The 16346-nt window shown below is 41.4% G+C and overlaps 2 protein-coding genes across 6 annotated transcripts in view; one reads left to right on the plus strand and one right to left on the minus strand.

Moving 5' to 3' along the window:
* RABGAP1 (RAB GTPase activating protein 1) overlaps positions 1–791 on the minus strand; it is a 169333-nt gene extending 168542 nt beyond the window's left edge. For both annotated transcript variants that reach the window (XM_055319488.1, XM_055319462.1), the window contains exon 1: positions 596–791. The gene's annotated coding sequence lies outside the window, so the exon portion shown is untranslated. The remainder of the gene's footprint in view (positions 1–595) is intronic.
* A 131-nt stretch (positions 792–922) lies between these two features.
* Positions 923–15095, plus strand: ZBTB26 (zinc finger and BTB domain containing 26). Of its 4 annotated transcripts, none has more exons than XM_055324656.1 (2): positions 923–1042; positions 10707–15095. In XM_055324656.1, the coding sequence occupies exon 2, from the start codon at positions 10717–10719 to the stop codon at positions 12040–12042; it is 1326 nt and encodes a 441-aa protein (XP_055180631.1). In that variant the 5' UTR covers positions 923–1042; positions 10707–10716; the 3' UTR covers positions 12043–15095. The 4 variants fall into 4 exon arrangements, with proteins under 4 accessions (XP_055180631.1, XP_055180639.1, XP_055180624.1 ...); XM_055324664.1 differs by having other exon boundaries at positions 923–1008; XM_055324649.1 differs by having other exon boundaries at positions 944–1004.
* Positions 15096–16346: the final 1251 nt, after the last annotated feature.

Consider the following 16346-nt stretch of genomic DNA (forward strand, 5'->3'; position numbering starts at 1 on the left):
CCGGTGCTGGAAAAACGATATCCACGTACAAAAGAATGAAGTTGGATACAACTGTGGTGACTGTTAGACAACACTGTGAATGTACTTAATGCTACCGAACTTTACACTTAGAAAAGATTAAAATGATAAATACCATGTTTTACTATAATAACAACCCGCACCCGCACCCGCACCCCCGGCCGCCGCCGCTGCCAAGAAAAAAAGAGCCCAGCAAGCAACTGGATTGACAAGGAGAAGGAAAAGGACTAGAATGATAATAAAGGTTTCTGGTCAGCAGGACTGCGTGGATGATGCCGTTTACCAACACACGGACTACAGGCCGTAGGAAGCAGGTCTGCATATGAACTTGAGATAATGGTACACTGAGATTCGGACAATTAGAGAGGTTTTTCCTGCCGCTGGCCCTGGAGCTCGAAACCAGTCTCGGCTGGCGAGAGTGATTTGTGAACGGTCAGCGCACCCTAGTAACGGAAGCCACGGGAATCACACGGATCTCTGGGAAACACCAACACCCAAAAGTGAGGCGAGTAAACCGCCTTGTGCTTGCAGGGTCCCAGCGCGGCGAGTCCACCTCCCCAAGGCGGGAGGGGCTTACCAAGGATGAAGTGCGGCGGCGCCCTTCAAACCCAGGAGGGCCACAGGAGGCGGAGGCTCAGCTTCAGAGGAGCCGCTGAGAAGGGGTGAAGAGCGCAGGGCCTGAACCCGGGACACGAAAGAGCCCCCAAACCTCCGGGTCGCCAGCGAGACGCGCACAGCAAGACTCTCCGTTACGCCGCACCCTGTGCTCCGCGCGCAAAGTCCCTTCCCGGGCCCCGTTGCCCTCCGAGCCTTCTGATTGGTGGAGAGGACCAAGGGACCCGGAAGTTGTTTTGTCTGGCGAGGGCTGCCCTTCCGGTTCCGTTGGGTCCCCCTTTGGCTCGGGTTCCCTGCCCCTCCCCCTTCCCGGAGCCCCGAGGGGCCGGAGCTCCTGGCGGTGCCGGATCCTGACGGTGGCCTTCCCTCGGGTCTGTAAGTGCGGAGGCGGCCGGAGCGCCGGGCATGGGTACGGGGTCTCTCAAGAGGGAGCCCCCTTGGGGCCCTGGATTGGCTGGGACCTGCTCTGGGATGGGGGCGAGGAGCTGGCCTGGGCCCCGGGGTATTTAAGGAACCCGCGGCCCGGCCGACGCTGGGCCCCGCCCCTTTCCCTTCCCCGCGTCTGATGTGGGGATCCTAACTATACCCCAGGGACCTACCTTCTCCTGGGACCCCAGCCCAGGGCCCAGCAGTTGGTTTGGACGCCGGACTCTAGCATGCTGTAGGAAGTGCTAGAGCTGAGGCCCTGGGAAGGCCTTAGTGCCAGCCTGCTAGACTCACTGTGCGTGCTGACCTAGGTTACCCTTTTGGCGGGGTTTTCCCCAAATAGCACCTTTTCTGTTACTGGCGCTATGCCAGGCACTGGGGCTTCTTCGAAAGATACCTTTCCAATTTTCCAGGGTCAAGTTTGGGAGCCAGATATAACCAAATAATGCTCCTGCGATATATACGTCAGTCCTCTATGTGTGAACTACCTAACGGGCCGTTGCTAGGAAGGCTGAAGGAAGAAAGTGATTGTCTGAATTACACTTCTTGGAGAGGATAAAGTGGAGAAGAGTTTTTCAGACAGACGGAACAGTTTGCAAGGCTGTGAACGATTGACAGCGTAACTTGTGTGTGAAGAGGAGGAAATACGGGGGCTCTTGTGCATGGGATGAGATAAGAGGCTGGGAAAGTGGGCTGAGATCCAGATAGTGAGAGATTTAACCCCCTAAAGGAGATGGGTAGTTTTAAACCGGAGACTCATACAATCAGATTTGCACTGTAGAAAGCCTTGTTGTTCTCTGAGTCAGCCTGTAGAAAACAAATGTCTATAAGCTGGTTATGGACTCTTCAACTAATGCCTGGGTACTCTTATTGGGAATTCTTATGAAGAAGTAATGGAATTAGCCTAGTGAAAGTTAATGAAGTCCTGAAATGGAGAAATGACAGCGTTACTGGAAAGAAGGAAAGTATGCTGGAGTGAATGGTGTGAAAACTCCAGAATAAACTGAATGTTGAGGGAGAAAGAGGTAACAAAGCTGATTCCTAGGTTTTAGGCCTTTGGCATTTGGAAAATGTTGATGCAATAAAACCATAAACTTGCAGGTTACAAATTTAGTTTTTGTATATGATGAATTAAAGCTATAATGGAGTGGCCACATAAAACTGTCCAGTATAGAGTTGGAAATGCAGATCTGCAGCTCAGCCCCAGTGTTGTAGCTAGAGGTAAAAGTTTGAGTCATTGGCATAGAAGTACTGTAATATATGGCATCAGGAAGGAAGTATTAAGAAAGATGGGAATATTTGGGGGGAATGGTTACATTTATGAAGCAGAGAGAGGAATTGGTGGGATAGCAAAAAAAGAGATAGGGGATAATGTATAATAGTACAGAGTTCCAGCAACCAAGAAGACTCAGAATCGAGAGAAGGGAATTTTGAGGAAGTCCACTGGGACAATTCATGTAGAGCATTTGGGGAGAGGGGGGGGAGATTGCATTTCTGAAGTAAGAAATCATTAGTGGGGCACCTAGCTAGGCTCAGTCAGTAGAGCAGGCAGCTCTTGATCTTGGGGTCATAAGTTTGAGCTCCGTGTTGGGCATAGAGATTACTTTTTTTAAAAAAGAGATAATTAGAGACCTTTTTAAAAAGCAATTTTAGTAGAGTGATGAGGTGATGATTTATGAAATAATGGAGACCTCAAGTGGTTTGGTATTAAATGAAAATGAGAAAAGGCCACTGGTGAAGTATTTCACAAAGAAAATTGACAGGCTTTATTTGTTTACTCACCTAACAAATGCTTATCAAACTCATTCCAGGACACTGTTCTAACTTCTTTAAGACATTAACTTAATTTTTAATTTCCCATAACAACCCTAAGAAATAATATTACTATTTGACAGATGGGAACAATGAAGCACAGTAGTTAAGTAACTAGCCCAGGATCACACAGCTAGTGAGGGTTTTCATCCTTGGAAATACGGCTCCAGAATCCACAGTTTTATACACTGCACTAAGCAGTGACTGAATATGGAGTGAAAGGAGTGGGAAAATTTTAAGCAAAGATAGGTTCATTGATAAAAAATGGAGAGGCTTGGAAGGAGATCCTAAATGAGAAGGTAAGTAATGGATTTATTTTTTTATTACATATTTGTTTTTTTATTTCTCTCTTCCTGTCTTAGATCCTCTTGACTCAGTATCATTTTAAGTCAGTTTCTTTCACAAATAGGTCAATTTATGCCATGTTTCATTTTTCACTTACTATCTATAATCACATCTTCTCTCCTCTTCACCTTCAGTCCCATATCCAGCTAGCTAATGAATCTTTCCCTTTCCATCATGTAAGATGCTCTGGCCAGACATCATAAGACCAGACCCATGATCATCCCCTGTAATATTCCCTAACTTATTGAGTCTTGAAAAAAAAAAAACAGCAAGAAATCAGAAGACTAAGCTTTGAAGGATATACTTACCTTTACACAGTTTATTGGACCCTTGAAGAGGAAATAAGCAAAAGAGTGGTGGACAGTGGAGGCCAGTAGTTAAGCAACTTGCCCATTTCTGTACAACAGTTTAAAAAGAGTGAACTAGAGGGATACCTGTGTGGCTCAGTGATTGAGCACCTACCTGCCTTTGGTTCAGGGTGTGATCCAAGGGTCCGGGGATCGAGTCCCAACATTGGGATCCCTGTGGGGAGCCTGCTTCTCCCTCTGCCTATGCCTCTGTGTCTCTCATGAATCAATAATAAAAATTATTTAAAAAGATAAAAATAAAAAAAGAATGAACTAGATCTATAGTCAACACATAGAGCTGTCAAAACTAATGAATGAAAAAAGAAAGTTGCCACATGATATGTTTAATTTATGTGTAAGAAACATAGTCATATTTTCTGGGCCTGGGCATATAGAAGTATTATTTTTCAAGTGGGGGAAAGGAGAGTAAAAAAGGAGCAAATTTAAACTCAGTAGTAAGTGGAAAATGGTTGGGAAAGGGGACTTTTATAGTATCTATAATGTTCAAAAACTTTCCAGGAAGGATATATTTCTATATATGTTTCTTATAGTGAAAAGTAAAAACAAAACAAAAGATTGTTAAGTTGGAGAATGTAGTGTCATGAAAGTTACCCAAATGAAGAAAAAGATTGAGGTTGATAGGGAGAAAGATTGTAATGTAATGCAACCTTTTTAAAAAATGGAATACAGTGTTAATTAGAAACAAAGATTTCTAGGTAGTTATGAGTGCTAAGCTGAAAGATAAGGGTACGTTTATGAGGTAGATGTGAAAATAGACATATAGCTTGGGAGTTTATTATATGGAATAGAAAAATTTTACTTATATGTAATTAGAGGTATTTGAAATAAGAAATTTGGGTATTTTCTCACTGTAGCACAGCAGTAAACATTGTCCAACTTAGAATATCCACTGATCCTTTTTGGTTACTCCTGTTTGAACAAGGGGAAATTTTCAGATCAGTTGGCACATTTGTTATGGAGAGAATTATGGAAGAACTGCATAAATATAGCAAAGAGAAAGTGATTTTAAGTGAGAGTATTCCTATTACATTGATGTTTGAGAAATAGGTCATTCAAATCTTGCTAATAGAGGTGCCTGGGTAAAAAAAAAAAAAAAAAAAAAAGAGGTGCCTGGGTGACTTAGTTGGTGAAATGTCTGCTTTTGGCTCAGGACATGGTCCTGGGATGGAATCCCACATCGGGCTTCCTGCTCAGTGGTGAGTCTACTTCTCCCTCTTCCCCTTCCCCTGCGCATTCTTTCTCTCTGGCTCACTCACTCTTTCTCTCAAATTAATAAATAAAATCTTAAAAAAAAAAAAAAGGCTTGCTAATAAAAACTCAGTGGTATGCAAATTTAATTGCAGTCACCTAGGTGATAGAGGATAAGGGCCTAAACCATGGCAATGATAGAATAAAGAAAGAATTTAGAAGTCATTCTGAGGAAAGAATCAACAGAATGTGGTGACCAAGTCTCTATTCTACCTGATAAGTTCTTTACTTTCTTTGAACTACTCGAAGTTCTACTATAGTCTAGAAGTATGTGAGTGATTTTTATGAAACTTATAACTACTACTGTACTTAGAAGTTAACTACTGTTATTTGCAAATGGCATTCAGATTTAGTATACAAATATAAATACAAAAGATGAAGTTAAAAATGGGTGAGACATGAGTGTAAAACAAAGATAAAGGAATAAAATGCAATCAAGAATACAACTAGTACAGGGGATCCCTGGGTGGCTTAGCGGTTTGGCGCCTGCCTTTGGCCCAGGGCGTGATCCTGGAGTCCCAGGATTGAGTCCCAGGATTGAGTCCCACGTCGGGCTCCCGGCATGGAGCCTGCTTCTCCCTCCTCCTGTGTCTCTGCCTCTCTCTCTCTGTGTGTGTGTGTCTATCATAAATAAAAATAAATAAATAAATCTTTTTTTTAAATTTTTATTTATTTATGATAGTCACAGAGAGAGAGAGAGAGGCAGAGACACAGGCAGAGGGAGAAGCAGGCTCCATGCACCGGAAGCCCGATGTGGGACTCGATCCCGGGTCTCCAGGATCGCGCCCTGGGCCAAAGGCAGGCGCCAAACCGCTGCGCCACCCAGGGATCCCAATAAATAAATCTTTAAAAAAAATACAACTAGTACATAAATAGCTTACTATTAAAGTCCTGTAGACTTGACACAAATTTGGCTTTACATCCTACTCTTTGTTTTTAAACATAAACTTTGTATTGAAGCACAACTGAATACACAAAAGTATGACATCATTAAATGTACAGCTGAATGGATATGAGGAGGGAAGTCTGACAAGTTACACAGTTAACATCACTCATAAGATAAAACTTCAGCTACTCTTGTTTAGTACGTGAACTTTGGCATCACAAAGCTTGGGCCCAAGTTCCAGCTCTAACACTTAATATTTTCTACCTCTCATAAGTTGACCAAGCTCCTTTATCCTCCCAAGATTAAGTTTCCCCATATACAAAATGGGAATGATGATAATACCTACCTCTTAGGGATTTTGAGGATTAGGTGGGTCAATTTAGGTAAAGCACTTAGCACTATACCTTGGACATAAGGCTTCAGTAAAGATGAGCTAGCTATCCTTTCTCTTGTTAAACCAGTTTATAAGAAATACAATTATTCCTTTTAATTTTAACACTTTTTAAAAGTAAAAAAATTGCTTAAAATTTGGTTTTGCATTGTTAAAACTATTTTAGTAACAAACCCTAGAAAGGAATTTTCCCCAGGACACTCAAAAGAGGATATGATTGGGGTACCTGGGTGGCTCGGTTACTTAAGTGTCTGCCTTTGGCTCTGGTCATCATGATCCGGGGTCATGGGATTGGGCCCTGAGTTGGGCTCTCTGCTCAGCAGAGAGCCTACTTCTCCCTCTCCTCTGCCTATGCTCGCCGTCTCTCTCTCTGTCAAATAAATAAGTACAATTTTTTTTAAAAAGCGGGTATGATGATAATGAAGGGCCTCTTTACTGTAGCATAATAATAATTTCTTAGGGAATGTTAAAGAGTTAATTATTCTGCTGGGTTTTGTTGAATGCGCTGTGTATAAAGCAACAGTTGGTCCTTGTCCTCAAATAACTAACATTGCATTGAAAAGAGAAACTAGTGAGAGGAATTGATTGAAGGAATAAACTTATGTAGCCCAGAAATATGAGTTTATCAAAGGCACCCAATAGAGTACACTGACACATGACAGGCAAAACTTTTTAAAGTAAATAGAACAAATTTTCCTTCCTCACATTCCTGGACTATATCAAAGAAATCAAACTAAGCACTTTCCTGGGGTACCTTACCTGTTGGGTTGCTCCCACTGTTAGGTTTCTTGAGACTGATAGGAAGTATCCCAGCTCCTCTACTTGGAGTTTCAAGGAACAATTATCCCTGAGGATAATGTCTAAAGCACTCTGAGTATTATCATCTTATAGATGGAGGGAATTAACGATCTTTTTTGGGTGTGCATAGGAAAATACTAACCTCAGGATAGACTGAGGACAAGCTAAAGTCTAAAAAAGAATGTCCCTTTTGTTTGGGCACTTGAAACAACAGTCATTTTTATAACTTCTGGTTAAAAATTGGGGCATTCGGGATTCCTGGGTGGTGCAGTGGTTTGGCACCTGCCTGTGGCCCAGGACGCGATCCTGGAGACCCAGGATCGAATCCCATGTCGGGCTCCCGGTGCATGGAGCCTGCTTCTCCCTCTGCCTGTGTCTCTGCCTCTCTCTCTCTCTCTCTCTCTCTGTGACTATCATAAATACATAAAATTAAAAATTGGGGCATTCACTGTTTCCAGAACTAATATATGAGGCTACTGTAATTGCTAAAACTAACCAGTGATAATACAATTTTGCTACTTTCTTTACTAATATGTTCCTTATAACTCCTAGATTTTTTTCCTTTTAATTTGATATTCACCATCTTTTCTCTGATGCTGCATTTGCTTCTCTACATCCTTCCTTTTTCATCTTTATTATGATTATTCATTACCTGTACATTCAGAATGCCATACAAAAGAAAAGCTTATAATTTATGTAGATCTATTTTTGTTAATAAACCTGTGCCATGCCAGTTCTCCCTCCTACATTTCATCTCTCTTCCAATGACCATTTCATTCAAGCTGAATTCTTAAGTTTGGAACCTTTACACATTCCTTTTGTTTTGTTTTGTTTTCATTCTCTGTATCTAGTCAGTTACCAAGTTCTTCAAAATATCTTTTATTAGTTTTCTTTACTCTTTTTTTTTTCCTAAAGATTTTATTTATTTATTCATGAAAGACACAGAGAGAGGCAGAGACATAGACATAGGGAGAAGCAGGCTCTATGCAGGGAGCTGGATGTGGGACTTGATCCCCATACTCCAGGATCACGCCCTGAGCCAAAAAGGCAGACGCGCTCCACTGCTGAGCCACCCAGGCGTCCCTTTTCCTTTCTCCTTATTCCCATTTTCGTTCCTTTCTAGGCTCTCATGGCCTCAGACCTGTAATGCTTTTACAGGCTCTGAGCTGATCTTCCTAACCACAGTTCTTCCTTCCTTCCACTGTCAAATTTGAGTACCTGCCATGTGTGTAGTACAATACTGGGTGATGGGAATACACACCAGTTTGAGTAGAAGAGGGTCTGGCCAGTAATGTGGCTGCAGTAAGTAGAATTTGAAGCAAAACGAAAGAGTTTTGCCGTAGAAGATGCAGGTTCTCAGCATTAGCCTCATTGAGTGGGATGGAGATGTTTCCCTGTAGTGCCATGAAGCTTGCAGTTTGGAGGGGAAGGAACAAAGTACTTTATAAAATATTTTGAGTGTTATGATAGAAGTGCTATACTATGGGTCCAGTAGAGACAACGGTTCTAGTCTAAGAGGTGTCTCAGGAAATAAAGAAATGATGGGGTACCTGGCTGGCTCAGTTGGTAAAGGATCCCACTCTTGCTCTTGGGGTCATGAATTTGAGCCCCATGTTGGGTGTAGAAATTACTTAGAAAGGAAGGCAGGGAGGAAGGAAGGGAAAAAGTCAGAATTAGCCAGGAGTAGTGTTCTAGACTAAAGACATAACTGTGCTGGGGTGCCTGGGTGGCTCAGTTTATTGAGGTATGCCTTTTGGCTCTAGTCATAATCTCAGGGTCCTGGGATTGAGCCCACATCAGACTCTCTGCTCCACAGAAAATCTGCTTCTCCCTCTCCCTCTGTGATCTCTCACTCTCTCTCTCAGATAAATAAATAAAATCTTAAAAAAAAAAAAAAGAATTATGCTAAGGCCTGGAGTCAGTAGAGTACTATCATGCACCAGCTACTATGTAGTATGAGTAAGACCTGGACTCTGTTTCAAGAGCTAGTGTTCTATGAGCCTTTGGTAAGTCACTGTTATTGAAGATAAGATTATAAACATCGGGCTTCAGGCTCTATATGTGGCCAATTATCCCTGATTGTCTCATGTGATTCTCAACTCTGGAGTTGATGAATTCACAAAATTCAAGGTGAATTTATTGATGCATTGAGAATATAGAGCTGTTTTTCTTTTTTTTTAATTTTTTTTTTTTTTATGACAGTCACAGAGAGAGAGAGAGAGGCAGAGACACAGGCAGAGGGAGAAGCAGGCTCCATGCACCGGGAGCCTGACGTGGGATTCGATCCCGGGTCTCCAGGATTGCGCCCTGGGCCAAAGACCAGCGCTAAACCGCTGCGCCACCCAGGGATCCCTAGAACTGTTTTTCAAGAGTAGAAGCTGTTATACCTACTGATCTTACAGAAAACTGGTATATAAACTAAGTGTCAATTTATTATTTTTACAATGACTGGTGGACTGGAATTATCATGTTGTCATACTTAATTCATCCTCTTTAGAGAGAAACATGGGAATCTGAATTTTCAGAAAATCATTTAGATAGTATAGAATCAGAATATAGGGAGCAGCATGGGTGGCTCAGTGGTTTAGCGCCGCCTTCAGCCCAGGGTGTGATCCTGGAGACCAGAGATCAAGTCCCACATCAGGCTCCCTGCATGGAGCCTGCTTCTCCCTCTGCCGGCGTCTCTGCCTCTCTCTCTCTCTCTCTCTCTCTCTCTCTCTCTCTCTCTGTGTGTGTCTCATGAATAAATAAATAAAATCTTAAAAAAAAAAAAAAACAGAACATAGGGACTTTCTCCAAAGGAATTCTATATAAAGGAACAGATAGGCAAAGAGTTTGTCAAACACTTTCTCCATGGTTGAATGGGTTATGCCAGTGTTTACCTTAATTATTATTATTTGGTTTAAATTTGACATGTGGTGTAGAAGTTGGATTAGAAGGAATAGAAGCTGGAACCCAAGAAACATTTATGATTCTGTTCTAGTAGTGCAGTTGATGAGTAGTGATGGATAGATAAAGAGGAATAAAGAAGAAAGAACAGAATCTATAAGGTATTAATTTGATTGACTTTATTCCTACTCAGATTCCCATCAAGTGGCTCCTCTGGTTTTCCTATATCAAATATTTTATTTACTTTCTATACCAAGAAATGTTACTTGAGAGTTTAGGTTTGTCCAAAATGCATAGGATAAAGACCCATGCCTTTAACACTGTCTTAAAGTTGTCCCTTTTAGTCTGTGACTTTTGGTTGATTGCAGAAATGCTTGTATGAATAAATGCACATCAGTTTAAATAGAAGGGGGTTTACTCAGGAATGGGGCAAGCACAGTCAATGGAGTTCTTTAAGGTAGAAAGCAAAGGAGAACATTTTGTCTTTGAAGAAGCAGGTTCGCCTATCATGCAAAAGAAAATAGTTACTTTATTATTACTTGTTGGGATGTTTTTAGTTTGTTTTTGAGACCTGATAGAATTCTCATTTGAGAAGCCAAAAAAAAAAATGCTCTTGGAGTAACTCAAGTACTATTCCTGTATTAAGTATCTTAGAAAGTTGAATGGATGCCAAACTATTGGCGCTGATACAAGTCCACTCTTTAGGTGCAGTTGACACTTGATGTTGGTAAGGAATAATTTTTAACAGCCTTTGAAAGCTGTTACACTAGCTTCCTCTTTCAAGGAAAAGTTCATTTGGCTATAAACAAAGAGATAGGACAACACAAATTTGTTTTTGCAAGGAAAAATCCAGGTTTCTTAATTGTTTGAATTTTCTTAAATTCATCCTTTTTACATTTCTGTTCTTTAGGTCTGCCAAAATGTCTGAAAGATCAGATCTCCTTCACTTCAAGTTTGAAAATTATGGAGATTCAATGTTACAAAAAATGAACAAATTAAGAGAAGAGAATAAATTTTGTGATGTTACAGTACTCATAGATGATATTGAGGTACAAGGGCATAAAATTGTGTTTGCTGCAGGTTCCCCCTTCCTAAGAGACCAGTTTTTACTGAATGATTCCAGAGAGGTGAAAATCTCCATATTGCAGAGTTCCGAAGTGGGGAGACAATTGCTCTTATCCTGTTATAGTGGTGTGCTGGAATTCCCTGAGATGGAACTGGTCAATTACTTGACTGCTGCAAGTTTTCTTCAGATGAGCCACATTGTAGAACGGTGCACGCAGGCCTTGTGGAAGTTTATAAAGCCAAAACAACCAATGGATAGTAAAGAGGGATGTGAACCGCAGAGTGCTTCTCCCCAGTCAAAAGAACAGCAGGGAGATGCCAGAGGCTCCCCAAAGCAGGATTCACCTTGTATTCATCCATCTGAAGACAGTATGGATATGGAGGACAGTGATATTCAGATTGTTAAGGTAGAGTCTATTGGGGATGTATCCGAGGTTAGAAGTAAAAAAGATCAGAATCAGTTTATTTCTTCTGAACCCACTGCTTTACATTCATCAGAGCCCCAGCATTCCCTGATAAATTCAACTGTGGAAAACAGAGTAAGTGAAATAGAACAAAACCATCTCCACAATTATGCCCTCTCTTACGCAGGCAGTGATAATATCATCATGGCCTCAAAAGATGTCTTTGGGCCTAATATTCGAGGTGTAGACAAAGGCCTACAGTGGCATCACCAGTGCCCAAAGTGTACCAGGGTGTTTCGTCACCTGGAGAACTACGCCAACCATTTAAAAATGCACAAACTCTTTATGTGTCTACTCTGCGGCAAGACTTTTACTCAGAAAGGCAACCTTCATCGACACATGCGTGTACATGCCGGCATTAAACCTTTCCAGTGTAAGATCTGTGGGAAAACCTTTTCTCAGAAGTGTTCCTTACAGGATCATCTTAACCTTCACAGTGGAGATAAGCCCCATAAGTGTAACTATTGTGACATGGTTTTTGCACATAAGCCAGTTTTGAGGAAACATCTTAAACAGCTGCATGGCAAAAACAGCTTTGATAATGCCAATGAAAGAAATGTGCAAGACCTCACAGTGGATTTTGATTCTTTTGCATGTACAACAGTCACAGACTCTAAAGGGTGTCAGCCACAGCCTGATGCAACACAGGTCCTGGATGCAGGTAAACTGGCCCAAGCGGTCTTGAACTTAAGAAATGATAGTACTTGTGTGAATTGAGTAGGGGCTTTATGCTCACAACTTAGAATGGATTGAAAACGTGGCAATACTCTCAAGTCTTTTTAGGAGCGATTTTGCTAGTGTGATTTCTCCAAAGCCTCTGTGTGAGTCATAGGGGTGAGTCAAAGCACTAATAGACCAGGCAACTTACCACTTGGAGTGGTTTTGCCTTCCTTTTGCCCTCTCTCATTCTGTGTTTTGAATTATTTATCCTGTGATGTCTGTTTTCCTTTTCCAAGGAGTATTCCATTTGTCTACCTAACATTGACTTTTGTCTTAGACTAACACTATTTTAGGCTTTTCACTGGGCACATTCTGAAGGTACCAGTAAGTTAATAACATCACCTACAGTCCACTGATAGACGCTATTTTAAGAGAAGCGAATAGTGGGGGCTTTTTTTATTTTGGTTTTTTGGTGGTTTGTTTTTTGTTTGTTTTTTGTTTGTTTGTTTTTTTTTTTTTTTTTGGCAAAAAATAGGCTGAGATATAAGGTGACAGTGCTCTTGGCCTGTATATGTGATAGAGCTTCCAGTTGCCTATTGTTGATTGCCTACTGATAATGAATCTGCCTCCTACCATTTGTACTTGTCTTGAAGCTGGCTATGAAGTATTTGGGGTTGTTATGGACTGTCTTCAACAGTATTATGGCCCAACTTCATGTCACTGAGTTGTTCACAGAGACAAGAGTACAGTCTTTTCAGCAACACCTACAGACAAATAGGGATCAGCATGAGGAGCCTAATTAACAAAGAACAGAAGTACAATTGTTCAATAGCACTTACGTAGCAAGTCTTCCCAAAAAGAAGCCAAATGCTTATAATTAATGTGTAACTTATTTGTGGATGTATTTGAAGTCAAGATTGCTCCAGGCACAGTTAAAATGTGCCAAAGTATAATGGTCTCTCTAAAAAGGGGCTATTTAGGAGTCCATCTCTGGACTTTGTTTAAGAGGTTAGCCATCAGAAAGGTGAATTTGGCCTTCAGAGTTTTGTCTGGTGCAATATAATCTCTGAATTCCCATCTCTTACAACTACTACACTAGTTTCTAAAATGGATGAAAAAAGTAGATCATAGCAGAGCAATGAAGTTTTTGCATTCAGATATTCCTGTAAAGGTACACAGTCCCATCTTGCCATGTTTAATAGATCACGAATACAAAATTAATCTTCCAATATGGGAAAACACACTTGTTTTTCCTAAAGCACATATTATAGTTCAGAAATAAAATTTTGAGTCTTAGTAGCTTTTAACTCATGAGTTAGATTTAGGTAATAGTCCTAGAGTCCTTAGAGAATCTTAAGAGATCATATACTTGACCTCTTTTTTTTTTTTTAAGTTGGGGTATTGGGGTATCCAAAGCTCAAAGAGGTGGCCTGGCCAAAGTTGGCCATAGTAGAGAAGTGACTAAGAATGAGCTAATGTCTCCTTATTTCTCACTATCTCTTGGCTTAAAAAGATTTAGTACATGATCAAGAGTATATTAGCAAAAAGCTCCCAGTTTGTGCTTCACTTTTGGGAACACTGTTGGCTTTTTGAAACAGCCCAGATTTTGCAAACAAAACATTGCAGGAAGGAGGTATTTTTATTAATTATTTTTTGGTTGGAATGAATATACCATTCTTCTCAAGGAAGTGACTGGTCAGGGAGGGAAAGGACAAGTAAGAATAATGTGAGAAGGATCCAAATGTGAAACTGATGTTGTCTGGAAGCAGTGTTTATTTTCCATCAGGATTTTCTGTTTTTATTTTTGAGCTACAAGAATGCATGTACAGGTAAACCAAAACTGAAGTTTAACTTGAGTAGTCACAGGGAATTCTTAAAGTTGTTATAATTTGATGCATTTACATGTGAACCTGATTTGGGGTATAATTTCTACCTTTTGTTAAAACACTTAAATGAGAATAAAATTGAGTGATAAGACTAATAGGTATCTTATGCCTAAAGTCACTCATTTTTATGTTCTAATGATGCTACCTAGCATTCTGATTTTTATATGATCCAGCCAAAGAGTACCAATCTATGCAACAGATGTTAGTATATTAACCAATGTTTCTCTGAACATCATTTCATCAAAGGGAAATTTCAAGTTGGAGTGCTTCCTTTGCTTACATTCATGTCCTGTTTTTGTTACTTGTTTCAAGACTGTAAGGCATGGGTTCAAATAAGATTGGTCTCTTTGGTTGGAGACTATCTCTGGGTTCATTCAATCAGTTGAGAAACATTGGGCACCTTCATTACCAGGCATTATGCTAGATACTGAGGATATGAAGGTAAGATTCCTGCAGTTCCTGCCCTCACAGAGCTTATGGTTTCATATGGTTTTATACAGTCTTATGTGGTCTTAGATAAGGTGATTTAAACTGGGAATAATAAAGAAAATGCCCTGCCTCCTTTCACTTAAAATCAGTATCTTGATGGTTTTTCATCAGTAAACTTCTAGTTCTCACCATTTGCAACTGCAAACCACTGAAGTGATTTACAGTCTCCTCCATTTCTTGGCTGGAGAGGTGTTCTGTTTCTGTGAGACATTTTCTTAATTTTGGTGGGACTTGACTTTTTTCCCCTTGTTTATATATGTTTCTTAGATTGTATTGCAAAGTGGTCAAAATAACTGGTATCAAATTCATTTTATAAGGGAAGATGACTTTCAAAATTAGTCATATTCTTATAAAGGAGGAAGATTTCTTAAAACTTTAGTCATTCTGCATTTATATTTTATGGATCCCCAGGATAACTAAAAAGGACTCTCTTTCATAGTTTGTTTTTTAAATTACCTTGTCACCGTTATTTATTTATTATTTAATTTTAAAGACAAACTCCTAACTGAAGTGGCTCTGAGGTAAATCAGATGTGGTTTTGTTTTACTTTATTAGAAGATCTATAAACGGAGGGTGACCAATGTCACCACTTCTAAAATATTGTCCTAAACAAACCAGAATATTTTATTTCAGCTGGCGAATAGCTGTTCTAAATCTGTTGTATGTTAGACATACTATGAACTACCTCTTCACTTATTATGGGGAAGTTTCCTTAATAAAAGTGTGAAAATTATATCTCTGGTGTCAGTGGTTTCTTTTCTCTCTCCCTCCTACTTCTCTAATTTATATTGTCTGAATCTGAATAAGGAATGCTTTCTTCACTCCTGTTGTTTAAAACACATATTAAGCATGCTCAGCCTGGCTTCTGTAACAAATCTGGTTAACTTGAAATTGTTAGTAGGATCAACTACTTCCAGGAGAACCTGTTAACTGAGGGGGTAGAGCTACTGCTTTTAAAAACTGGTTCAGACATTCCTTCATTTAGTAAATACTTGATGCCTTCTCATTGCTAGAGTTCAGGAGTGGAAAGATCATAAATTACTGTCCTAAATACCTCTGCCCGGATGGGCCACAGATTTCAATACAGGCATGATAATTGCAATAATGAAGGCAGCCGGGATCCCTGGGTGGCGCAGCGGTTTGGCGCCTGCCTTTGGCCCGGGGCGCGATCCTGGAGACCGAGGATCGAGTCCCGCGTCGGGCTCCCGGTGCATGGAGCCTGCTTCTCCCTCTGCCTGTGTCTCTGCCTCCCTCCCTCCCTCCCTCCCTCTCTCTCTCTCTCTCTCTCTCTCTCTCTCTCTCTCTATCATAAATAAATAAAAATTTAAAAAAAAAATGAAGGCAGCCAAAGGGCTTACAGTTTCCCAACTGTGAGCCAACTAATTCAAGGGCAATTCAGGATGGCTTCAGGGATGATGTGATTTATGAACGAGATTTTGAAGGGTAAGGGGGAAGAGGGATAGGGCATGTGGGAAGAAGCAGCCCCAAGAGTTTATTCAGATAGAAGGCCTGGGTTTGCCCGGAACTGGCAGCTGGGGAGAGGGGGTTGAGGGACGGTGACGCGACATGTGAGTGAAGTGAGATGCAGAGATAGGGGCCAGATCCCGCTGGCCGATGGCCATTAGCTGGCAGTCTCCTCTCCTTTGCCACTTTAAGTTGTAGATGGCCCGGTGAGGCGAGAGCCCGGTCCGGAACACCCGAGGGCCTCCCAGGGGTCCCGCTGCAGGCCGCAGGGTATTTATTCCGACAGGCGCGCTGTACTCCAGCCTCACAACCCGCCTGCGACTCGGACGCTGGAGAGAACTCACCAAGGGGAACAGCTCGCGGGCCGAAGCTGGGGCAGTAGAGAGAGACGGGATTTCCCGGAATTCGGGCGCCTCTCTGCCAGTCCGGGGGTGGGGGCGGGGGGGTGAGGGAGAACGTCTCAGGATGTCCTTCCGGGACGCCCAGCCCGCCCTAGCGAGCCGTGAAGCCGGTTGACACCGG

This window comes from Nyctereutes procyonoides, unplaced genomic scaffold (assembly GCF_905146905.1).
Source record: "Nyctereutes procyonoides isolate TBG_1078 unplaced genomic scaffold, NYPRO_anot_genome, whole genome shotgun sequence".
Taxonomy (NCBI): domain Eukaryota; kingdom Metazoa; phylum Chordata; class Mammalia; order Carnivora; family Canidae; genus Nyctereutes; species Nyctereutes procyonoides.